General features: G+C 45.9%; 1 protein-coding gene across 6 annotated transcripts; it reads right to left on the bottom strand.

The window, feature by feature from the left end:
* Positions 1-26,582, bottom strand: TDRD7 (tudor domain containing 7). Of its 6 annotated transcripts, none has more exons than XM_076066759.1 (16): positions 26,164-26,582; positions 17,210-17,427; positions 16,422-16,551; positions 15,170-15,281; positions 14,757-14,991; positions 13,196-14,238; positions 12,905-13,088; positions 11,048-11,159; positions 9,658-9,851; positions 8,977-9,096; positions 8,239-8,331; positions 7,025-7,159; positions 6,598-6,708; positions 4,786-5,384; positions 3,603-3,760; positions 1-2,225 (listed from the first exon to the last, which is right to left on the bottom strand). In XM_076066759.1, the coding sequence occupies exons 1-16, from the start codon at positions 26,411-26,413 to the stop codon at positions 2,020-2,022; spliced, it is 3,900 nt and encodes a 1,299-aa protein (XP_075922874.1). In that variant the 5' UTR covers positions 26,414-26,582; the 3' UTR covers positions 1-2,019. The 6 variants fall into 6 exon arrangements, with proteins under 6 accessions (XP_075922874.1, XP_032809695.2, XP_032809697.2 ...); XM_032953804.2 differs by having other exon boundaries at positions 17,210-17,430; XM_032953806.2 differs by having other exon boundaries at positions 17,210-17,449.
* Between the last annotated feature and the right edge of the window lie 35 nt (positions 26,583-26,617).

Below are 26,617 nucleotides of genomic sequence, written 5' to 3' on the forward strand. Positions count from 1 at the left end.
TTAATTAATCACAAACGGTATTTTTTTAATAATGGCACGATTCAGGGATGCGAACAGTGGATGGAGGGTGGCAGATGACGAGTCTCAATGTTGCACACTTTCCCAGGCAACGAGGGGCAAATTCACACTTCAACCACAATGCGAAGCATTGACCAAATGCAGAGAACGGGGAGTTTGTATACTGCCAACTACAATATAGTAAGTTTAAACATCACAATGAAAAAAAATTAGATCCTATACTTGCGTACGACAGCATTGTGTTCAGTCAGGAGCGAAATGCATGGGTCTCTGCTGGCCACGACGAGAGGGCTTGAGTTGGTGTGGTGTTGCTCTTTCTTCAGTTTAACGAAACAGTGAATGATTGTGGTACAACAATGAGTTCGATTAAGATGGCTGGCAGATATCACCTTCACCTGTAGATAACGGAATGTTTACTGTGGAAAGCTTCAGATAATCTTCTTCAGATAACGTTGAATGTACAATGTAGCGTCAAGAATGTTTACGAGTACGTCGTGTGTACATGATCTTAAGAGATCAAAAAACTAACATTTTCCATTAAATTGGTGCAAGCCACAATCTCGTGCAGTCTTCCAATTAAACGTATTCCCATCTTAGGATCTACATATATTATAAATCAATGCAAAGTATAGTCGCCAATATGAAAGTGTGAATTTAATCAGCACACACGTGAAAGCCACCCTACATCCCTGCAAATCTGTTCAAAATTATAAAGCAAACGAATTCAATAACAGGGAAAACAAAACCTTTTCAACACGTTCACAACACCATCCACACCAGTACCGCAGCTGAGCAGTTACTTTGCACAGCTTCCGTGGACAATGTACAATTAAAGTGCACCCTAAGCCACTACCAAAAAACAAATGTTTCATATCTTTATATAAAAAAAAGTTGAATTTATAACAAAAATGCCAAGGTGAGCTTCGTGTATTATTCATCTAGCCAGAGGTCGGTAGCAGAAAAACTTTGGGGGAATTTTTCCCTTCGTTCTCTATCAACATTGTGGTGTTAAACCAGGGGCTGCGTCACTCGAGGCGTTTGACACAACTTGAGGTGTTAAACAACTGGCCACTGTGCGACTCTCGTGGCCTTTAATCCCAGTTGTTTTTTGTGGCTATTTGGTGCGCAGATTCACATGCAATTGCGTGTGTTATCTTTTCAAATAATAACATTTAAACCCCAAAATTGTCAAAACTCCACAAGCAAAGAGTTTGAGATCGAGGGAGATGCCGGCAATAATAATAATGCTTAAAGGTGCAGGCCGCTTGTGTTGTGGCCGCAACGTCGTGATTTTTGTTGTTTTATTTTTTTACCTACGTGACTTTACCGAATAGAACCAAAGAGTATGGATCCTTGCAGTCACGAAAGCTTCAAATCTAGAATTGCCGTGTACATCTTTGACACGCAGTTGTACTGACAGACGCGTTGAGAACACAATTTTGGCCCGAAATCTGCCGAGTGGCAATTTAGTCCAGACGGAATTACTCAAAGCGCGGAAATGAGAAGTTACAATTAAATAATTTCTCTTCCAAAACTGTTTACACCTCCAAAACTCTCACTTCACATTTCAAAGCTGTCATCTTGCTCGCAGTATTTAGACTGCACACGTGGGAACGATTTGTAAATCTGCACCACCAAATAATCCCAGACAACGCAAAAGTGTTCACGTAACTTGTAAATGTAAAACATGTCATCGTGTGATATTTTGTTAAGAATCATTGCTTTTCTTGAAGAGCGTTACAACCGCAGATTTCCTTCTCTGCATTTTAATCTGGCAACATATTTTTTCTACTTGTTAATTTAAGCAAGATCGCAAATATTAGTGCCATGCTTTTGCCGGGAAAGTACATCCTAGATATTGTTTACTAAACCAATGCCATTGAAAACCACCGCAGCAGGAAATAAACCGATACACTTTAAACAGCAACAAAACATCGGCGATAACGAACCAAACTTTACGAGCCACGTGCGGTTGTAATCGCCAGCGTGTCACGGTGCTTTTCACGACTTAAAATTCAGCATGAGCTGTGAGATGTAGACGTCGTTGTCCTGCGACGTGTCGATGAGGTCGACGCAGGCTTTCCTCTCAAACGGCTTGCTCGGGTCCTCATCGGTCGCCATGAAAAGCGCCCACAGACTCCTTCCCTTCACTTGCTTGCCGAACAAAGTCGCTGCCTCCACAGACCACTCGTGCTCGGAGGCAGTACCTTGGGAGATGCACGCACGGTTAAGATACACGCACGGTTAAGATATACACGCACGGTCAAGATATACACGCACGGTCAAGATATACACGCACGGTCAAGATATACACGCACGGTCAAGATATACACGCACGGTCAAGATATACACGCACGGTCAAGATATACACGCACGGTCAAGATATACACGCACGGTCAAGATATACACGCACGGTCAAGATATACACGCACGGTCAAGATACACGCACGGTTAAGATACACGCACGGTTAAGATATACATTCACAGTTAAGATATACGTACGGTTAAGATATACATTGACAGTTAAGATATACATTCACAGTTAAGATATATGCACATAGTTAGGACCTACGTACGGTTAAGATATACATTCACAGTTAAGATATATGCACACAGTTAAGATATACGTACACAGTTAAGATATACGCACGGTTAAGATACATTCACAGTTAAGATATACGCACACAGTTAAGCTATACGCACGGTTAAGATACATTCACAGTTAAGATATACGTACGGTTAAGATATACATTCACAGTTAAGATATACATTCACAGTTAAGATATACGCACACAGTTAAGATATACATTCACAGTTAAGATATACATTCACAGTTAAGATATACATTCACAGTTAAGATATACGCACACAGTTAAGATATACGTACGGTTAAGATACATTCACAGTTAAGATATACGTACGGTTAAGATATACATTCACAGTTAAGATATATGCACACAGTTAAGATATACGTACGGTTAAGATATACATTCACAGTTACATCAGAGCGAGTGTCCGGGCTCAAGTGGGCATCGAGGCATTGGTGCTCTCATCTCCCGTTCACAGCCCCAAGAGCCACTAGTGGAAATTCCACCTTCCATAAGGTGGGGGGGGGGGGCTAAGTCTATTGACAGAACCACCACTGATGACTTCCCCACAAAGTGGTGCTTATTTTAGTGACAATGGAGGGATGATGGGTCAAGTCAATCTCCAAATGGGATTTGAACTTACGACCATTCGATTGTGAGCCACTCGCTCTGCCACCTGATTTGTGCTTGCTCCACAGTGAGGTATAACACTGGCACATTTCTAAACAATGACCATTTCAATTCCAGAGTTTATATTGGCTCAATCTCATCCTTACACTCCCAAGACACCTATCCACGCCAAAAGGTTCCTCTGCATATGCACCATGACTGATGGTACTTTATCATCATGTATTTTTTTAATTGTATTTAAAAATGCTAAATTATACGACCTGAAATCATGTGCGAGACATTGTTGTATGCTGACCAACGTAACGGGTTCCCACCAGAAAGGCAACGGGGAAAACAAATTCCATCTATTATTCCAGTTCAACTCACCAAACAACTCGGCACACACTCCCTGGATGGGAAGGGTTCTGAATGTTAAGGGAAGAGGCAGAAGTCTGTCCAGCGGCACCACACTGTACTCTCCGTAGTCCAGCTGGTAGACGTTGGCCATTCCACTCATCACACCCTTCACCACAACTCTGTAGAATCTGTCAAGTAACAAGCAAGCGATGAATGGGAATGCACGGCACGAGTTGTACAACATTGAGATCAAGTTACATTTTCCAAAACGTATCTGCTCCAGTTCCATATCCATCACTATCAGCAGCCTTGGTCAATCTACTACTGATAGGGGGAGGGGTTAGTGGGGGATGAGTGCTGGCGAGCAGAATACCATCAGACCATAAATACAATAGTACATACAAGTATGGTTTTAATTGTTTTGGTCTGTACACTAATGCCTATAATCTACACACTGGTGTACTACACAAACACACATCCTCTACAGGACACAGGTAAGTGTACATGTAATACACATACATTTGGTAATGTTTTTTATATATAGGTTTTAATTGGAATTGCGGGTAGCCGGACTTTCCAGCTCACTGCACCGGGGGCTGCCCGTGAGTCTGGCTTGCAGAGGCTCGTCTCTACTGCAAACACTGCCCCCCCATTTGTATTGCGAGGTGCGGTTGGAATATTTTATGCACTACTTGTCATTGGCTCATTGCACTTTCAAATCGTACCGAGAATTGTCATAATCTTCATTACATTAAATTTGTGGACACATTTTTGTTTTGAATACAATTTCACATCACCAGGGAGTGCACATTATAATGAGATTGGTCGCGATGAGTTTTTTTCAGCCGGTGCGCCAACACCGACGTTTAGTTCCCTGCATTGATATTTTACAACAAACCTTCAACTTAGACTTTCGTGACTGCAGGAATTCATATTCTTGGTTCTTTCGGTAAAGTCACGTAGATAGAAAACAAAAAATCTTAAATAAAAACAACACAAGCGATCTTTATCAGGCTCCCGATGAAGACCGCTTGTGTTGCAGTCTAAACGTCGTGGGGGTTTTTTGCTTTTGTTTTAGCTTTTTTGTTTTCTATCTACGTGACTTTGCCAAAAGAACCAAGATTATAAACCGTCAACTCTTCAACGTTTTCTGATTGAAACGCTCCAAAATGTAAATATCCCAGAGGGATTTCTTACGACCACATTCACTCACCTGTCATCTTCAAATCTCGTGGCGTAAATCTTGCCGACCTGGACGCCGGTCGCAGGCCGGGGTGATTTACTGCGGTAATGCTGCTCCATTTCGTTCATCAAGCGGTCCAGCAAGGGCATCTCCTGGCAGAGTTGCATGACAAACTGGCTTGGTAGGTGGGCGGCGGAGACGAAAACTTGCTTCATCTTACCGAGCGGCAACGCGTGCAGCGGCGGCACCACCTCCTGCTGCTCCTGCTGCTGCTCCTGCTGCTGCTGCTGCTGCAGTGCAGCCGAGACGGGGGACAAGGAGCTTTCCCGCAGTTGAAAAGGCCTCGGCACTTTGGTGCCACCGAAATTGAGCTCGTGAAAATCGAATGTCTCCCCGGGGTACGGCGGCGATAACGCCACGGCACCGTTGCTGTTCCTGCCAGCGGTGCACCGCTGCTCAAACGACTCGGGGTTTTCGCTCGAGCCGACCGATGGACTGGGTTCCACATTAGACCTGGAGCGAAGCGCTCGAGAGATGACGGTGCAGTTCACGGTGTCTTCCCAGTGTTTCCCATCGTTGATAAATAAGTAGATGTTTGAGACAGATGTAGAGTAGTCTGTGGAAACAACCTGAAAAACAAACCAAGAAAAACGTCTCCTAAAAGTCGTCGAGAATATTTTAACTTCAATGCATTACAGAGCCAGGATTGTAATAATAGATGCACTCATGAGCATCAAAGACAAATATATTTAGGAAAATAAATGTAAAATTTTGATTTAAAGCTTTCGTGACTGCAGGGATTCATATTCTTGGTTCTTTCGGTAAAGTCACGTAGAAGGGAAACAATAAAATAATAAAAATATAAAACAATGTAGTATGATGAATTTCATGCTGAACTCCGTACAATTTCAATGTAAGGAACCACTGATAAAGCTGATAGACAATCTGACTGGGCTACAGAATAGTGTGGATAGAGTTTTAGGACAACAAATGCTCCCCACCCATATACCAGATGTGAGGCCTCCATAAATAGTTGAGTATTAAACATTTTTAGGAGACGCACAGCTAAAGGCTCACAAGAGGGTAGAAAAATTATTTCTGAACCAAATGGAGTTTGCATGGAGCTGCCTGTGCGTGAACTGGGGTCACTGCATTCAGAAGACACCACCAGATTAATCTCCGAGGCCATGGGCATCCCGTTAACCTCATCCTCTGCTTCTCAAGCCTCCTCAATCGCTCCACTAATCAACGCCACTGAATCTGATTTACCACGACTCCCTTCGTAAGTAAACAGCAACCAAGCGGGAGATGCTACCACATTGGAATCGGCGAGTCGACGAGTGGATGTTAATACTCAAGGACAGAGAGATAAGAGATATAGACAGACAGACAGTGCAAGTTAATACTCAAAGACGTATGGCCTACACCCATTTGCCCGTTGCAGTTGGCTCCTATTGCCAGGCTAATCGCAACATTCCTAGGGACCTAGGAGGGAGGAGGTTTGGGTGTTTCTGATGCGAGGCTGCCCTCACTCCTGGCCTGTATTTATTGAGGGGGGGCTTCCTTCTCTGCCACTCTGAATGTCTGGAGCAGGCATTGCCCACGTTGTTGAGATTTGTCCCCGCCCTTTGAGGAATGAACGACAGGAGGACTGGAACGAATGTTGCAATGTAAAATTCTCCCCACTGGTTCAAGGGTATAAATGAAATGAGTAGTACAACTCCACACTCGTATGTATGTTGGATTTCTTTCGCACTGCACGTAGCCAATCGCGTTAATCGGAGGCGACTGTTTTCCAGCATCATGGCCCAACAAGACAGGGTGTGAGTTACCATCTCTCACCTTCACACCCCAGCCGTGTCTTTCTGCCACACAGCTTCGCAACCAGTGCAGAACCTGCCCCGTCAATTCTACGTGCTCCGTGCCAGCACCGGCCAGTCTGCACTTCACAACCTTTGTAAAACATCACTTGTGATCATTTAGCGCACAAGCCGTTCTTCTTGAATAACAAACATCAGTAAAACGGCGAGCAAAAAAGTAATGTAATTCCAGGTGGATGTAGACTTACCTACGTGCTGTGAAATGAGTGTTAAGTCAAGACTTTTACTGCATTTTAAATAATTTCTGGCCAGGAAGCAATGGACGAGCAATATGCATTCATACGAAACTAGAACACTTGCACCTAGTCTTTGCATTTTAATACTTGCCTGCATTAAAAAAATTACACAATGGATCGGTTTCAGACAAGGACAGGATGAGTATTTCCTACCTGTGCAGGGATCTCCACCAAGTCCTTGATGTGTTGTGCACCGATTCTTAAGAGGCTCGAAGTCTCGATCAGTGCTCTTTTACCGTAATCAGTGAGATAAACCTCCACAATGTGTTGGTCTTGAACATGCAAAATCTACAAGAATGCAATGAAAACACCTTTGTTAGAGTTCAATATGCTTCTCGTGTACAATCTAAATAACATTTCAATATATGGCACTACTTATGCAGTACAACAATAAAATAAAAGAGTTATCGACAAACTACTTTCCACAAAAAGTTTAAGAAGCCAAATACATTCTTAAAAGCAAATGGTTTTAAAAAGTAAAATGCAACTGTAAAAAAGTGATTTACTTCATGAACATGAATACATATTATCCAAGGATCGTAATGCAATTGATTATATTATATTTTGTGAAAATAGAATCCACACCTGAGCTCTTAAATCCCAGCACTTGTGACCAAAATGCAGTAAGTCACAAGAGATGATTACGGAGGGTCTCACAACAACAACCTTCGTTCACCACTAAGTTGCGGTGACTTCACGACAGCACTTGTGCCAGGCTAGGTGCAATTTGAGGCCATGTGAAATGTCGAAGGCCCGCTGTTGGCAGGAGGTCATAAGACAGACCCAGGTGCCATGGATTGACTGAGATGACTGGCAGATGCACAACCTGTGCTCCCTACTGTGCCGCAATGAACACACAGCACAAGACACAACCCACGTTACCCGCTTCGCTGTGTAACGTGGGTTGTGTGTCTTGTGCTGTGAACTTGAAGTGGGCAACGTGGGTTGTGCGAACAGAGAAGCGGGCGTAAGAGGGAGCCCTCTCTCAGGCTCCCTTTTGCTGTCAACGTGGACAGATTTGCACAGATTTGCAACAAGAGCAGAAGGATAGAACGTTTCGCCGTGTCAGAAAGCGCTTTCAGTTTCCACTTGGACGTTCCCGTAGCTACATCTGTTGTTGCACAGGGCAGCCTTGCGCGGGTTGTGACGACGTCGTGACGCCAGCTGCCGTCATGCGCGACGGGGGGGAGGGGCATGCGGCTCAGCCGCCAGCTCAGACACCAATCCTTCTTCAGGAACGTGTTTAGGAAAGGAAGTGCAACGTGTGGTTGGAGGGACAACGGGGGTTTTACAACACGGGGGAGAGCCCGAGGTGGAGAGCAGCAGCAGCAGCAGCAGCGCGAGTGGTGGAGTAAGCGCGCTCTCACCTCCGCACGCACCAGCGGCCTCCCCTCTACGTGTTGGACGAGGCACCGCATGCCACTGAAAACGTGGTGCACGGGCTCCAGGCATGCCACCTCCTGACAGGAGAACATTTACTTGCAAATTACAAACACTGCATAATCGCGCACACAGCATGAGAGATTTAGCGCTCGTATGCGTATTAGGACCAGGGCTACATAAACGTGTTTGCTATCCCTGTGCCAATATAAACCCTGGACACCCTTGTTCTATCAAGGGATTTTACAGGTGAATATTTTCAAGGAATTATAACCACAGGAAGATGTAAAATCACCGCCATACTTCAAATCAATAATGTAAACTTTTAAGAAGCATATATGATCAAATGTTGAATTATTTAACAGGAAAACATTACCACAAACCAACTCTACTCCTAACGCAAGCAAGTATTTTTAGTGAAACCAAGCGGCAGGCACATATTCCTCAACCAAATCCAACACATTTCTATTGTCCACTCATAAATGCCAATGACAATTTAGTTCGAAATAGCTTCACCGTTTGACCTACAACAATAGCAGTGTGTGCACGCGAACACACACGGAAAGGGAACCGTGAAAGTAAACTGAAACCACATTAAGGAGGAAAGACTGGTTACAATTGCTTACATGGCACACAGCCTGGGAAGGGGGCAAGACCACCCAATGGTGGCTTGAGAAGAGCCGGCAGGAAGGACTTTACACCACGTGGTACACAAAGATCCTCACCTTTTCAATCTCTGAAAGGATTCTGTCCACTTTTTTGACAACATTTGTCTTCATTTGGCAGAAGAAAAAACCATCACTGGTCACGTGCTGAATGTAGACGTTTCTATAAGTCACGTTTACCTGAAAGAGAAATTGACTATAAGCGATTTCTGAATTGTGAAGGTTTACTAAGTTAAAATGTATTTTCCAATGTTAACAGTGATCCACAAGTCCAAAAAACAATACAGGAATAGAAACTCAGATTCAAGTTTTTCTACTGAAGTTATCCAACCAGCAAAATTGTTGCGTGTAACATTCACACTAGTAATTACCTTAGGTAATGTGGAATATAAATGTAATCATGACACCCTTAAATAAGGATAACCCCTGCTAGCATTTCCCAGCGCTCTCCGACACAGCTACACATTCTATCCTGCTGCTCTCTATTTTGATACGAGTTGTTATGCCCATCACTGTGAGCGTAACATCATGACAAGTCGTCTCTTTCACTGCCGTTAAGACAACTGCAGTTGGTCAAAATGCAGCCAAAAAACATTTACCGTTCTTAAAACCCAACTCGATTACGCCGACGAAAGTCCAACTGTAAATTGCTACAGATTAAATGTGTTCCAAGGCGTGCGAGTCAAGTAACGTCTCGTCAACAGGCCCGACTGGCATTTTAAAAGAAGACGTTACACCAACCTCGAGCTGCAGGGCAAGACGCCTGTCCTCTAACGCTCTTAAACAGGCGGCGTTGATGTTCGCCCCAGAAGGGTCGTACAGAACCACCAGGGCTTCGGGGATTTTCTTCAAAAGTTTCAAGTGCAGGATGTGGTCATAAGCCATCGAGCAAAGGCAATTGAGGACCGCCTTGTCCCTGCAAAAGTATTCCAAGCCTAGCAAACCAACAAAGACAAACGTCAAGTCAGTGAAGTGGCGGTGGGTGCTCATCTCATTTTTATAGCCCTCAGTTCGCTGAGCCACCTGTGTCTGGATAAAGGTTAAGTACATTTTTTGCGGCATATAAACACCACTTTAACAGCACCCGAAACGTATCTAGACACAGCCCACACTCACCACCTTTGTTTACATCCAAATTGTATCCAGTCACCGTAAACACCACTGATGCCTACTTTTTTTTTTAAACCGAGTAAATTCCATTCTTTGTAATCTTTTGAAAAGTACTACAATACCCCGGTGGCTTACGTTTTCGAGGATGCCTTGCTGAAAGGTGCGACGACGAATATTGAAACGTCAATAAAAGCAATTTCAGTCTGCACGCCACGAGAGCTCAACAAAGACAATGGAGGCTACGGCGAAGCTGTGTTAAGGCGTGGACCTTCATACAAGGACGTACCCACGTTACATTACATTACTAAAAATATTGTACTCAACACTCGTGTATAGCAATAACATTTTACACAACCTATACAGGGTACAATAAGATACAGTACACGCTATAACATCACTAAAATACTATAGATAAAAAAATCTATTGTACTCGACAGCGCAGTATATTTCTTCATGCGCGACGTAACGTAGTTCGTGTACGGGGTAGGTGGAGGCAAAGGCTGAGAGGCGACGGATACGAGAAGGGACGATGCTGTCAGCGATGTGTGTGGGTTTGAGGCGACGCAAATCCAGTAGCGATGTTCAAACAAATTGACGTATTTGCGAAACGACGTAAAATAGGCAGACGTAATTTTGGGTATTGCTGTAGTTATGCCAATCTGTACAAAGGTTACGCCAAGCTCTCCTTGAACAACACCGGTGTGGACTAGGCTGGTGGGGAATGCAATAGATTATAAGTCTCAACATTTGTTTTTGAGCACTCTCATGAGACCAGTCAATCACGGATGGGTCGTGCTAATAACACGCAGAGAATCGGCTCTTTAAAATAACAACACCGCTTCAAGCCTGTTGCTGAACTGGCTCAAACTCAAGAATGGATCCCGAACATCTGCCAGCAACTGCTTCCAGGTCTTTGGGCCGGACACCCCAAAAATATACAGGGTACTACTGCACTTCCAATAAATATTTTCATCTAATTCCCAATAAACACACCACACATTTCAGCCCCAAAACACCTTACCTGCTAGCTGGCACACAAGCGCAAGCATATGCTGGCTGCAAAATGTGTCTTCCAACTGACGAACATCAGACTTCTTTATTTCTAGCGAGAGGCCCAGATCAACGCACATAACCTTCAATGGATACAACAGGGACACGTGAAATAATTTAGCATCACTTGACTTTTGACGAGATGTATAACAATTCAGGTTTACAAGCAGCAACGTTTCCTGTACTATCCTTACATGCCACACAGCCTGACACAAACAAACGGGTTGTTCACACCGACTCATTAAAGCAACTCCATGCTTGTGGCCTCCTCCTTGTTTAAAAAACGACAAATATAATAACATACATTATAGACCATTGCGGTATATTCTGGGTACAACATGCACCTCCATTCTTTATCTCCACATACAAATAATGTATACATTTTACTCTGTTGGCCAATGGAGCAAGAGGCTTAGAAATGAAGGAGCAGCAATGGGCTCTCCTCTATCTCCTTTGAAGCTGACAGAACTCGACCATTTCTGGATATTCTGCTCGGGCACGGTTGAAATGGTAAAATAACAAACAGCGTTTACCGAAAGAAAAGGCACACTTATGCCTATAAGAATGCAGTCACACCATCACTCCGCACATAAATAATCTTATCAAGACAGTCATACATCGGGCTAAGACAGTGTCAGGTGGTGATAGAGAAGTGAAATTAAACATGTTAAAGAATCGCTGCAATTGAACGGTTACAATGATCCACAAATCAACAGGGCATTGAATGCCAAAACCAAATAAAATAACACCAGCGTTGAAACTGACCAAGTAATTTAAACTATTAAAATACCGTACATTGCCGGAGTAACTGATAAACTAGCTAGTTGTTTGGAAAAACAAAACACCCGAGTCAGATTTGGCACAGTACATAAAATACAGAAATTCATATCTGGAACAAACATATGTATTACCGAAGCTATCAACAGAAGGTGTACAGGATTAATTGCACTTGTGGCAAATGCTATGTTGGGCAAACAGGACGAATATAAATCAGCACGAGACTAAAAGACCAAATAAATATTAAATACTCCCAAATACAACTGTTGGCAGTGGCAGAACACACGTGCCAACAAGAACACTCGATTGATTTTGATGTTGAAGTTCTGTGCAAAACTAGTTACTACTGGCCAAGGCTAATCAGAGAATCTATCAAAATTGAGAGATAGATAAATAATTTGAACTGTTCAAATAGCTACAGCCTTAGTGCTGCTTGGAAGCGAATCATCAAATAATACATTGTTTAAATGCATGCCTATAGAGGTAACCATACTTCCATAGGGATTACCGTTGAACAATTAACTGGTATGGATATTTTAGTGCACACAATCGACAGGAGGTACAAGAATAATGAGTTTGCATAATGTGCATCCATAATATACATTGATTACCATATGCATAACCTAACTGGCAATCGAAACCCATTGTCATTCATTAATCCCCCCCCCCGCCTCCCCCGACATCGCCTCTACGAGAACGCTCAAGAAGTGCTAACAAGTGATGCCATCACATCTACCCTTCTATTTACATTTTAAAATGCCGCTGGTCAATAGACTGATAAGACTAAAATAGATTTTGTTTAATGTGATATAGAATTTTTTTTTATATACAAGAGCTCCAGAAGACTATCGATGCCATCTGCCAGTGAGATTAGACAGGCCACCCGCACGTCAGTGCTCAAACATACGTTAACCTGCCAGTGGCCACTTGCACACGCGTGTTCCTCTCATTCTCAGCTGTACTGCACGTGGTGTACAGGTGACATCTTGAATCCCGTTATTGACCACTATTGAATTACCTAACTCCGCAAAACACATGCAAGTCCACTTGCCTCGACGTGGTCACCGGACACGTTGACAACAGACGCCCGTAGCCAGCCCCGCTCCTCGGCATGCACAGCCACCAACTCATTGACGCTGAAGCAAGGCATCATCCTGCCCTTATTGGAGCCATAATATAGGTTCATCGATTCAATAAGTTCATTCAATTGGCAAGCGTATATTCCGCTGCAATATCTATAAAATATGAAAGAAAAACAGTGAACGATTTGACAAAACAGCAGCGTTGTTACAACAAGCGTGTGCTTCGGAGCTTCCACGAAAAAAAGTCATCGAATTCTCACCTCACAATCACCTCGTTAGTCGATTCGGCCGTGACGAATGAAACTAACACAACGTCTTCTTCGGACAGGGTCAGCGATGGAATCTGCACGCACGCCGAGCAGAGCTTTTCATTCACGCAGGTGCCATTTTCTGTGTAAAGCACCACGATGGCAAATTCTCCTTTTACTTCTTCCACTTTGACCTTCAACCGCTCGCTCAGGCAGTTGAGTTCCCTGAGGGCCGTGGAGGCCCACTGCGCGCCGTGCTCACCCATGGGACGCAGGCAACAACGCACGCACTGGGCGGGGAGACGAGCACACGCAGGGGGTAACTTGCAGACCTCTGTGCGGACGCAGCTGGTGTGAAAGCCGTAATCTATTGCGAAAACGATGGCGGTCTGTTCTTTCACGTCAACGGACTGGACTTGACCTCGATACCAGCTGTTCGATATCTCAAAAGAACAGAAGGTTCCTTGGACGAATTGGGCGAGCTCCCTTTTACCAGTTGCATACTGATTGAGCAGCATGTTGCTGATGCTTCTCAAATCGTTTTCCAGAAAGTCCGTTTCAAATTGGATGTAAAATTCTTCGCAGTGTCTTACCCAACTGATCTTCCCAAATGTTAATTCAGCCTTTGGCAAAACAGCAGGTGCGACAATTACCTCAGAGATGTCTGGAAAATGAAGAATTACACTTTTTGGATTGTTTTTCAGAGGCATGTCCAAGTCAAAAATCTCTGAAAGGCATTCATATTTCTGTATTATCTCCTCAGGAAGTGTCTGGTTATATTTCTTGAAAAATAAATTTGGGAGACACTTCAACCAAATTCCACTCCTGTGATCCTTCAGCAGGTTACACAGCTGTCGTTTCAAAACATCATTCAATGGCGACTTATTTTCATGCTTTTTTTCCAACAAGCTTTGAAAAGGTGTGAATTTCACCACGTTGCCCAAGTTCCCTTGGAGTCCTACCCCAGAAGGGTTGAGACCATCAACTTGCATTCTGGCATCATCAGATAGCATGACTATGCAACTGCCAGATCTTTCAGAACCAAATCTTTTCACCTGCAATATAAAAATAACGAGTTACACAGTGAAACTTTATGATCATAAGGGCACAAAGCATCCTTCCCACAAATCTCGACACCGAACATGACACTTAACATGTGGATAAGGAGTTAACCAGCTAATTCAGTCGATTATCCACACATTTTGTGACCACAAGCGAAGTAAATTTAAGCCTATGGATGATAATAGGGTTTTCCCATTTTTTCTGGCAACAAAACAGGTGTTAAGATGATAAAACACCAAACTGAAACCTTTTACAAGGAATCATGTCTGCATTACCCACAATACTTGTGGTCAGAATGCAAACAAAAGCATACTATAAGAAATGCATTGTCCTTGAAACTGATTGGTCCACACCGGAGGCAGCTTTCTTTTGAGCCTCGTCTCAAACGGTGGTAGACCAGAGGACACCAAAAGGCGTAACTGTGGATAAGAGGATTTCGAATCAACTAAAACATAATTTTACATGAAACTATTTGACCAAGAGCCTCAGATAGTCCTAAAATGTTACGTACGTGGCATATGTCAGTCCATTTGTTCAAATATTCCAGTATAACCTCTGGTAAGTCTTCAGCAAAGGTCCGTTTATACAACTTAGATAAATCGGACCACAGAATGCATTTTTGCTCAATGAGTATAGTCTGAATGCGCTTTCTCAAAACAGAATGCGCAAATAAGGAGTCTCTTGAGTTATTTTCACATGCCTCATCGCATCCTTTCAAGCCTGATGAAAAACCATACATCGGCAAACTAGGGCAAGAAAGAAAAGTAATACGTTAGTCAAACATCGGTGAAACTTCCCAGAACATTGACACGGTTCCGTGTAAAACACATTCTTAGTCGTGTTTCACAAGGTTCCGTGTAAAACACATTCTTAGTCATGTTTCACAAGTTATTGAAAACAGTAAAATGAACACATTTGACTTACTGATCACCATCATGTTGTAAGGTTTTAGACATGTGTGATTGAGTAAAGGCAGGCATTTCACTGCAATATTCCAAGGGGTTTTCATTACCAGCCGGTGGTCGCATGGTTTGCTCTGTTAAATTTAAAACACAATAAAACATGCCGAGTCACAACACATGATTACAGTGTATTTTTGAGTACAATGCTTCTCATAATGTGAAGCTCAATTGAAATTCTTGCACACATACTACCAAATAAACCAAAACAGAGCCAAATTTAATTCGCCTATCTCAGACAAATGCCCCAAATGCCCACCAGACACTCCACAAACAGACTGTCATGCATTTTGGGACTGCCCTGACATCACCAGATTGTTTAGCCTTGTGATTTGTTACTTCAATCACATCACCAAGTTGTCCGTCACCCCATCAACTTCCACCAACCTCCCTCGGCTTACCGACCACCAGGACTCACCAAAGGGGAAAACTCCCTGTATTAGATCTTTAACACTGAAGGGAAAAAAAGAGTAATCCTCTGCACATGGCAGTCACACACACCACCTCTCTCCAGGCCTGCCTGGCCCTCAAGCCAAACTGCTCGCTGAAATATTTTTGCATGGTCCTCAGCAATTGGGAGGAGGAATTCAAAAATTCTCCACCCCTCCGGCAAGGTTAAAGACCTCGTGGTCTTAGTCCAAGGGCTTAACCCCCCCCTCCGCTTCTCCTCTAATCCCCTATCCTCCCCCTGCGTTAAATTTGTTATCTTATTCGTGTTCCCCTTCGTGTCACGCTAGGCATCACACGCCCACACTCTCCCACCGCCACATCCCTCCTACTTGCCCCACCAGACGTACCCTCGTTCAACACGTACTCACCGATTGCCACCACCCCAAGAGTCACGCAAAAATCCACAACACACACACACCCCGGCTTGCCTCCCCCACAACACTCCTCAAAGCATCACCTCTATATTGTCTCCCACTGATAACATTCACCCCCTCCCCCCATGTGGGACACCAACCCACGTGTCGGTGCTACTCCTCCACTGCGCTTCACCCTTCGTGTGTCCACACCCAACCCCGTCTGACCGTACGCTGCACCTTCCCCCCGTTTTTCTAAATCTTCAATGAAACACTTATGGTAAATACAAGTACAAAGCTCTTGGGAATCATACTGCAGTAAATCATAATCTGCACCACCACATAGTGAACATACTTTTACATCTTAAAAATGTATAAAATACTATTTATAAATAGTGGTGTTTTGCAAGATACCGATCTGCACGTGTCTCCTCTGGAGTTGCAATGATGACGTGTGTGAAAGTCCCGTTTCGACACCCATACTGAGATCACCAAATTCACTGCCTGGTGAAGCAGGCGGCAGTTCTACTGGGTGGCATGTGATCTGGAATAAAAAAAAATCCTGTCCTTGAGAAAACATTAAATGTTAAGATAGTATGCTTATTCTTGGGTCTTTCGGTAAAGTCACGTAGATAGGTTCAAAGAAAATAACAAATAATAACTAATTTTATTTTAACCTATCTACGTGACTTTACCGAAAGACCCAAGAATATAAATTCCTGCAGTCACGAAAGCTTTAAGTCAAGATTTAAGATAGTATGCTATTATACACAGTCAACACCCCTCTACCATGGTCTGCTCAAACGAAGGTGTTTTCTATGTGTTTATGAGCAATGTTAGTCTGATCACACCTTGTGGCGTGTGATGCTCAAGGCTCTGCAGTGCACCATTAACCCTTCTGCACTGGCACATCTGAGCAGCGCCAGTACGGGCTTTCTCGCTACAGGTAGTTTTCCCACTATTTGTCGCTCCAAGCCACATGCAAATTGTGAAACTCTGGCCTCACAAGTCATGTGAATCAGGCTTGGGGCCAAGCAGGGCCAGGCAGGGTGGTGGTGTAAGAATTGTTATCGTACGTTGAATTAGCCAGTAAACTTGAACGTATAACAGAAGTGACTCATCCATCGCGTGACATCTGCAGTAGACATCAACCTCCTGAGCCGCAACAAAATTTGGCCGGGCTGGGTGGGTGGTGGTCTCACCTTACCAGTGGGGCTAGATCGCACGCTCACCACGCCGGGCAGACGCTGAACCAGGTTATCCACATGGCAGCCGCCGGGCTCCAGGCGCGACGGCTCGCTGGGGAAGTGGTGGTACTCCGCGGATGTGCACAACGACAGCGGCGCGCCGCCCAAGGACTCCCAAGAGCGTGGCAGGGTGCCCCCCTTGGATTTGGGGTCCATCCCATTCCACATTTCTGCTGCTGCGACAAGAGATCAACGCTCACCGACACCATGCACGGGCAGTCAGCAGCTGCGCGAGAACCACAGGGCACAGGCCACGACAAACAACATCCAGCAGACACCACGCGGAGCCCAGACAGCCACTATGGAAACAAATAGCATGGTAAGTATGCCGCCGTAAACACTACAAGCATCTATTAAAGGTATTCTTCCAGCTACACCACACAGCTACACCACATGTAGCTATTCTCCCAGCTACACCACACAGCTACACCACACGTAGCTATTCTTCCAGCTACACCACACAGCTACACCACACGTAGCTATTCTCCCAGCTACACCACACGTAGCTATTCTCCCAGCTACACGACACAACTACACCACACGTAGCTATTCTCCCAGCTACACCACACAGCTCTTCTTTCGTAGCTGCTTGTGCCCAGGCAATCCCTCCCAGGCGTTTGGGCTTAATTCATGGACAAAACACCGACGACGTTGTTGATGATGAAGTTTAATCCGAAGTGACCCTCAGAAGTGGGACAAATGCCGTTACATGATACTGTACTTCAATGCAGTGGGTCTCGTCAGGGTGTATCTGCGATTACAGAGATAAGACTGGCCTTAAAAGTCGACATCACGGCCAATAGCCCACCTTTAATATCACGTGCCACACGCAGCGTCACCAAATAATCTGTGATTTTGAAGTCACGTTTCACTGTCAATGTAAAACATTAATCTCTGTTCGCGGGACACGCAGCCCAGGGGCGTTGTGTGGCGAAACTGCGACGTCGCCGTCGTTCGAGTCACCCTGACCCACCGCGTCGCCCTGACCCACCGCGTCGCCCTGACCCACCGCGTCGCCCTGACCCACCGCGTCGCCCTGACCCACCGCGTCGCCCTGACCCACCGCGTCACCCTGACCCACCGCGTCACCCTGACCCACCGCGTCACCCTGACCCACCGCGTCACCCTGACCCACCGCGTCGCCCTGACCCACCGCGTCACCCTGACCTACCGCGTCACCCTGACCCACCGCGTCACCCTGACCCACCGCGTCACCCTGACTCACCGCGTCACCCTGACCCACCGTGTCACCCTGACCCACCGCGTCACCCTGACTCACCGCGTCACCCTGACCCACCGCGTCACCCTGACTCACCGCGTCACCCTGACCCACCGCGTCACCCTGACCCACCGCGTCACCCTGACCCACCGCGTCACCCTGACCCACTGCGTCACCCTGACCCACCGCGTCACCCTGACTCACCGCGTCACCCTGACTCACCGCGTCACCCTGACCCACCGCGTAGCCGCGCTACAGCGGCCAGGGCGGGCGAGCGAGGCGACCTCTTTCTTACGGCGAGGGTGGCGACTTGGATCGCCTCAACACACTTCCCATTCCATCAGAGACGGTTTCTGAGTACCCCGGGTATCGCCTGAACAGACTGATGAGGCAAGTGCCGTTAGCGAGTCGCGCCGACGAAGGCCGGCACGACACACACGAGGGTGGGGGGGTGCCCAGCACCGCCTTCGTCTCCCCAGTGGTGATATTTACACACGACACCAGGTGCTCGTTTGAGGCCGAGCCGAACTAGGAGAGGCCCAGGCCCGGTTCAAGATAATCGTCACCGGCCTTGATGGCCGTGAGTGGGAATCGAACTCGGCTCGTCGGGTCCGTAGCGCAGCGTGGCGCTAACCGCCGCGCCACCGCTCCCCACCCACACCAATATAAAGTGTCCCCCCCCCCCGCCCCCATCCGGGCAGTGGGCTGCTCGTCCCCGTCGATCTTTGTTCGCAACGGAGCCGCACAAACCTTGGCAGCAGATGCGGCGGCCTGACATGCACACGTGGACAATGACACAAACCCTCCGCGGCCAGCCACTGTGGTCACCCATTGCAGGAATTCGAATGTTTGTTTTACCTTGACTCAATCCTCTCACACGCGGTGGCATCGGTTAATACGCAAGAGACTTTCGCGACCAACATCATCCACAATCGAGGTTTCTTGGGGGGTTACATCGCGTAAATGCGTCGTTAAACCCGCCACCACACATGCCAATGTTCTGTTTACGTGACAAGCCTTACTAAGTGGTGGTGGCGGGTTCAACGACACATTCATATTTACGCGATCTAACAATAAACACCTCTATCATGTACGGGGTGGCATCGTGGTCACGCCACACACCACCACAAGGTAACATCACACACACACACCACCACAAGGTAACATCACACACACACACCACCACAAGGTAACATCACACACACACACCACAAGGTAACATCACACACACACAAACCACCACAAGGTAACATCACACACACACACACCCCACCACAAGGTAACATCACACACACACCCCCCCCACAGGGTAACATCACACACTCACACACCACCACAAGGTAACATCACACACACACACACCACCACAAGGTAACATCACACACACACACACACACACAAACCACAAGGTAACATCACACACACACACCCCACCACAAGGTAACATCACACACACACCCCACCACAAGGTAACATCACACACACACACACCACCACAAGGTAACATCACACACACAAACACACCACCACAAGGTAACATCACACTCACACACACACCACCACAAGGTAACATCACACTCACACACACACCACCACAAGGTAACATCACACACACACCACCACAAGGTAACATCACACACACACACCACCACAAGGTAACATCACACACACACCACCACAAGGTAACATCACACACACACACCACCACAAGGTAACATCACACACACACACCACCACAAGGTAACATCACACACACACCACCACAAGGTAACATCACACACACCACCACAAGGTAACATCACACACCACGAGACAAAATCACAAGGTAACATCACACACACACACCACCACAAGGTAACATCACACACACACACACACCACCACAAGGTAACATCACACACACCACTACAAGGTAACATCACACACACCACCACAAGGTAACATCACACACACCACCACAAGGTAACATCACACACACCACCACAAGGTAACATCACACACACACACCACCACAAGGTAACATCACACACACACACCACCACAAGGTAACATCACACACACACACCACCACAAGGTAACATCACACACACACACACACCACCACAAGGTAACATCACACACACACCAGCACAAGGCAACATCACACGCACACACCACCACAAGGTAACATCACACGCACACACCACCACAAGGTAACATCACACGCACACACCACCACAAGGTAACATCACACACACCACAAGGTAACATCTCACACACCACACCACAAGGTAACATCACACACACCACAAGGTAACATCACACAAAGATAAAAAAGATCAAGATTCCCCGTATAGCCTTAACAGACTGTAGGGGCAAGTGCTGTTAGCGAGCACCTATGAAGGCCGGTAACGGTACACGAGGGGGTGGGTGGCCAGCCGCACGCCCGACCGCCTTTGTCTCCCTAGTGGAAATGTTTACACACCGCACCAGGTAATCATTTGAGGCTGAGTCGACCTAGGGGAGGCACGGGACCGGTTCAGATAATCGTCACTGGTGTTGGCCGTGAGCGGGAATCGAACCCGGGTCGCCAGGTTCATAGCGCAGCGCGCTAACCGCTACACTATCGCTCCCCACAACACCACCACAAGGTAACATATCACACACACACACACCACAAGGTAACATCACACAGACACCACCACAAGGTAACATCTCGCACACACACACACCACAAGGTAACATCACACACACACACCACCACAAGGTAACATCACACACACACCACCACAAGGTAACATCACATACACACCACAAGATAACATCACACACACACCACAAGGTAACATCACACAGACACCACCACAAGGTAACATCTCACACACACACACCACAAGGTAACATCACACACACACCACAAGGTAACATCACACACACACCACAAGGTAACATCACACACACACACACCACAAAGTAACATCACACACACCACAAGGTAACATCTCACACACACACAAGGTAACATCACACACACCATCACAAGGTAACATCACACATACACAAGATAACATCGCACACCACAAGGTAACATCACACCCCAGGTATCACACACACACACACACCACCACAAGGTAACATCACACACACACACAAGGTAACATCACACACACCACAAGATAACATCGCACACACCACAAGATAACATCGCACACACACCAGGTAACATCTCACACACACCACCACAAGGTAACATCACACACACCACAAGGTAACATCTCACACACACCACAAGGTAACATCACACACACACACACCACAAGATAACATCGCACACCACAAGGTAACATCACACACACCACAAGGTAACATCACACACACACCATCACAAGGTAACATCACACACACCACAAGGTAACATCACACACACCACAAGGTAACATCACACACACCACAAGGTAACATCACACACACCACCACAAGATAACATCTCACACACACCACCACAAGGTAACATCTCACACACACCACCACAAGGTAACATCTCACACACACACCACAAGGTAACATCTCACACACACCACACGGTAACATCTCACACACCACAAGGTAACATCACACACACCACAAGGTAACATCACACACACACCACAAGGTAACATCACACACACACCACAAGGTAACATCACACACACCACAAGGTAACATCACACACACCACCACAAGGTAACATCTCACACACCACAAGGTAACATCTCACACACACCACAAGGTAACATCTCACACACACCACAAGGTAACATCACACACACACCACAAGATAACATCGCACACCACAAGGTAACATCACACCCCAGGTATCACACACACACACACACCACCACAAGGTAACATCACACACACACACAAGGTAACATCACACACACCACAAGATAACATCGCACACACCACAAGATAACATCGCACACACACCAGGTAACATCTCACACACACCACCACAAGGTAACATCACACACACCACAAGGTAACATCTCACACACACCACAAGGTAACATCACACACACACACACCACAAGATAACATCGCACACCACAAGGTAACATCACACACACCACAAGGTAACATCACACACACACCATCACAAGGTAACATCACACACACCACAAGGTAACATCACACACACCACAAGGTAACATCACACACACCACAAGGTAACATCACACACACCACCACAAGATAACATCTCACACACACCACCACAAGGTAACATCTCACACACACCACCACAAGGTAACATCTCACACACACACCACAAGGTAACATCTCACACACACCACACGGTAACATCTCACACACCACAAGGTAACATCACACACACCACAAGGTAACATCACACACACACCACAAGGTAACATCACACACACACCACAAGGTAACATCACACACACACACAAGGTAACATCACACACACCACAAGATAACATCGCACACACCACAAGATAACATCGCACACACACCAGGTAACATCTCACACACACCACCACAAGGTAACATCACACACACCACAAGGTAACATCTCACACACACCACAAGGTAACATCACACACACACACACCACAAGATAACATCGCACACCACAAGGTAACATCACACACACCACAAGGTAACATCACACACACACCATCACAAGGTAACATCACACACACCACAAGGTAACATCACACACACCACAAGGTAACATCACACACACCACAAGGTAACATCACACACACCACCACAAGATAACATCTCACACACACCACCACAAGGTAACATCTCACACACACCACCACAAGGTAACATCTCACACACACACCACAAGGTAACATCTCACACACACCACACGGTAACATCTCACACACACCACACGGTAACATCTCACACACCACAAGGTAACATCACACACACCACAAGGTAACATCACACACACACCACAAGGTAACATCACACACACACCACAAGGTAACATCACACACACCACAAGGTAACATCACACACACCACCACAAGGTAACATCTCACACACCACAAGGTAACATCTCACACACACCACAAGGTAACATCTCACACACACCACAAGGTAACATCACACACACACCACAAGATAACATCGCACACCACAAGATAACATCGCACACCACAAGGTAACATCACACACACAAGGTAACATCACAAACACCACAAGGTAACATCACACACACACCACCACAAGGTAACATCACACACACACCACCACAAGGTAACATCACACACACACCATCACAAGGTAACATCACACACACACCATCACAAGGTAACATCACACACACCACAAGGTAACATCACACACACCAAAAGGTAACATCACACACACCACAAGATAACATCACACACACACACAAGGTAACATCACACTACAAGGTATCACACACACACCACAAGGTAACATCTCACACACACCACCACAAGGTAACATCACACACACACCACCACAAGGTAACATCTCACACACACACAAGATAACATCGCACAGCACAAGGTAACATCTCACACACACACACACAAGGTAACATCACACACACACACACCACAAGGTAACATCACACACACACCACAAGGTAACATCACACACACCACAAGATATCATCGCACAGCACAAGATAACATCACACACACCACAAGGTAACATCACACACACACCACAAGGTAACATCACACACACATACAAGGTAACATCTCACACACACACAAGGTAACATCACACACACAAGGTAACATCACACACACTACAAGGTAACATCACACACCAGGTATCACACACACAAGGTAACATCACACACACCACAAGGTAACATCTCACACACACAAGGTATCATCACACACACCACTACAAGATAACATCTCACACACACACCACCACAAGGTAACATCTCACACACACCACAAGGTAACATCTCACACACACCACAAGGTAACATCTCACACATACCACAAGGTAACATCTCACACACACCACAAGGTAACATCACACACACCACAAGGTAACATCACACACACACCACAAGGTAACATCACACACACACCACAAGGTAACATCACAAACACACCACCACAAGGTAACATCACACACACCACAAGGTAACATCACACACACACAAGATAACATCACACACACACAAGATAACATCACACTACAAGGTATCACACACACACACGCCACAAGGTAACATCTCACACACACCGCCACAAGGTAACATCTCACACACACCACCACAAGGTAACATCACACACATCACCACAAGGTAACATCTCACACACACAAGATAACATCGCACAGCACAAGGTAACATCTCACACACACAAGGTAACATCACACACCACCACTGGTAACATCACACACACACACCACAAGGTAACATCACACACACAGCACAAGATAACATTGCACAGCACAAGATAACATCACACACACCACAAGATAACATCACACACACCACAAGATAACATCACACACACCACAAGATAACATCACACACACCACAAGGTAACATCACACACACGCAAGGTAACATCACACACACGCAAGGTAACATCACACACACTACAAGGTAACATCACACACACACTACAAGGTAACATCACACACACACTACAAGGTAACATCACACACACCAGGTATCTCACACACACAAGGTAACATCACACACCACAAGGTAACATCACACACACCACAAGGTAACATCACACACACACAAGGTAACATCACACACCACAAGGCAACATCTCACACACACAAGGTAACATCACACACACAAGGTAACATCACACACACCACAAGGTATCACACACACCACAAGGTATCACACACAAGGTAACATCACACAAGGTAACATCACACACACCACAAGGTATCACACACACCACAAGGTATCACACACAAGGTAACATCACACAAGGTAACATCACACCACAAGGTATCACACACTACTACTACTCTACACCAACATAGCCACGCGAAGGCTACAACACCGTCATCATCGTTGCGTTTAAGGCCAAATTTAGCATATTGAACGCTTGGAAATGCGGTGCAGCGAGACGCAGCTAACAAGAGCGAGGCCTGTGTGCCATGAAGAAACGTCGCCGATTGTCTTTTATTCTTTAAGGCCACAGCGTTGTTGTTGACGAGTGTGCCGAGGTTTGTGTGTGTGTTTTTTTTGTAACAAGTCATCATTGCTCTGCGCGCTGCTCGGTTTGTGAGCATCTTGATTGGGAACGTTTACATTTTAAATGCTTAAGAGTCTCTAACAAACCCCCGGCCCCACCCCCTCCTTACACGACGGACGGGATGAACGAGTATGCCCGACATTGCAGGAAGTTCCGCTCGATTACATTTCGCGTCGTGTTAAGGAGTTACAATTTGGAGTTTACGTCGATGTGTTTAAAGTCGGGAGTGAAGCTTTTATTGACACCAATCTGATAAACGATTCAAAAGTAGAACCGACGGTAATGTCACGGTTGCTGAACGCAAGCGGCCGGTAACAAACAGCACCGCTAAAGTAGTAATAAAGAGATTTAAATAAACACGTTTATTGATTTAAGATATTCACTATAAGAACTCGGGTAAATTGTTATGGGGGATGTGAATCTCCAGTGGCGCAGTGCTTGCGAGCGAGATGAACAGCAGAGTTGTAAGATACCTGCTGCTGCTCCTGCTGCTGCTGCCTTTCTCCCTCTCGTGTCCGCTGCTGCAGCAGCTGCTCCTGCTGCTGCTGCCTTTCTCCCTCTCGTGTCCGCTGCTCCTGCTGCTGCTCCTGCTGCGTCTCTTTGTGTCGGCCCGCCCAACGGGAAACCGCGTGGCGCCAGTTGCGGCCACGCGCTCGTCACGTGACCGAGGGCGGCACCGCCACGTGACCAAAAACGCGCGCGAAACCACGCATCACCGGACATGCGATGGTCACGCAAACGCCAGCTGACGACTTCAATTGTGATAAATCTATATTTAAAATAATTAACGTCTATCGCATGCCTCTGAGGGAATCGCGTTATTTCGTCTGTGCAAAGCAGAATATAGCATATACGGTTATACACTAAAATATCACAATGCTGACGGAAAAAAATTTAAACTGTTGATGTTTCGTTCAACGTCACATC

This window comes from Petromyzon marinus, chromosome 13 (genome assembly GCF_048934315.1).
Source record: "Petromyzon marinus isolate PM22_M1 ecotype Great Lakes invasive population chromosome 13, UKy_Petmar_22M1.pri1.0, whole genome shotgun sequence".
Taxonomy (NCBI): domain Eukaryota; kingdom Metazoa; phylum Chordata; class Hyperoartia; order Petromyzontiformes; family Petromyzontidae; genus Petromyzon; species Petromyzon marinus.

Excerpts from the sequence above, each read along its gene's own strand:
- TDRD7 (XM_032953804.2), bottom strand. The coding sequence starts at position 26,413 with ATGTCCGGTGATGCGTGGTTTCGCGCGCGTTTTTGGTCACGTGGCGGT. Across the intron at positions 14,992-15,169 it reads TTACAACATGATGGTGATCA|TTTGCCGATGTATGGTTTTT; the intron begins GTAAGTCAAATG and ends TTCTTGCCCTAG. Across the intron at positions 5,385-6,597 it reads GACACGGCTGGGGTGTGAAG|GTTGTTTCCACAGACTACTC; the intron begins GTGAGAGATGGT and ends TTTGTTTTTCAG.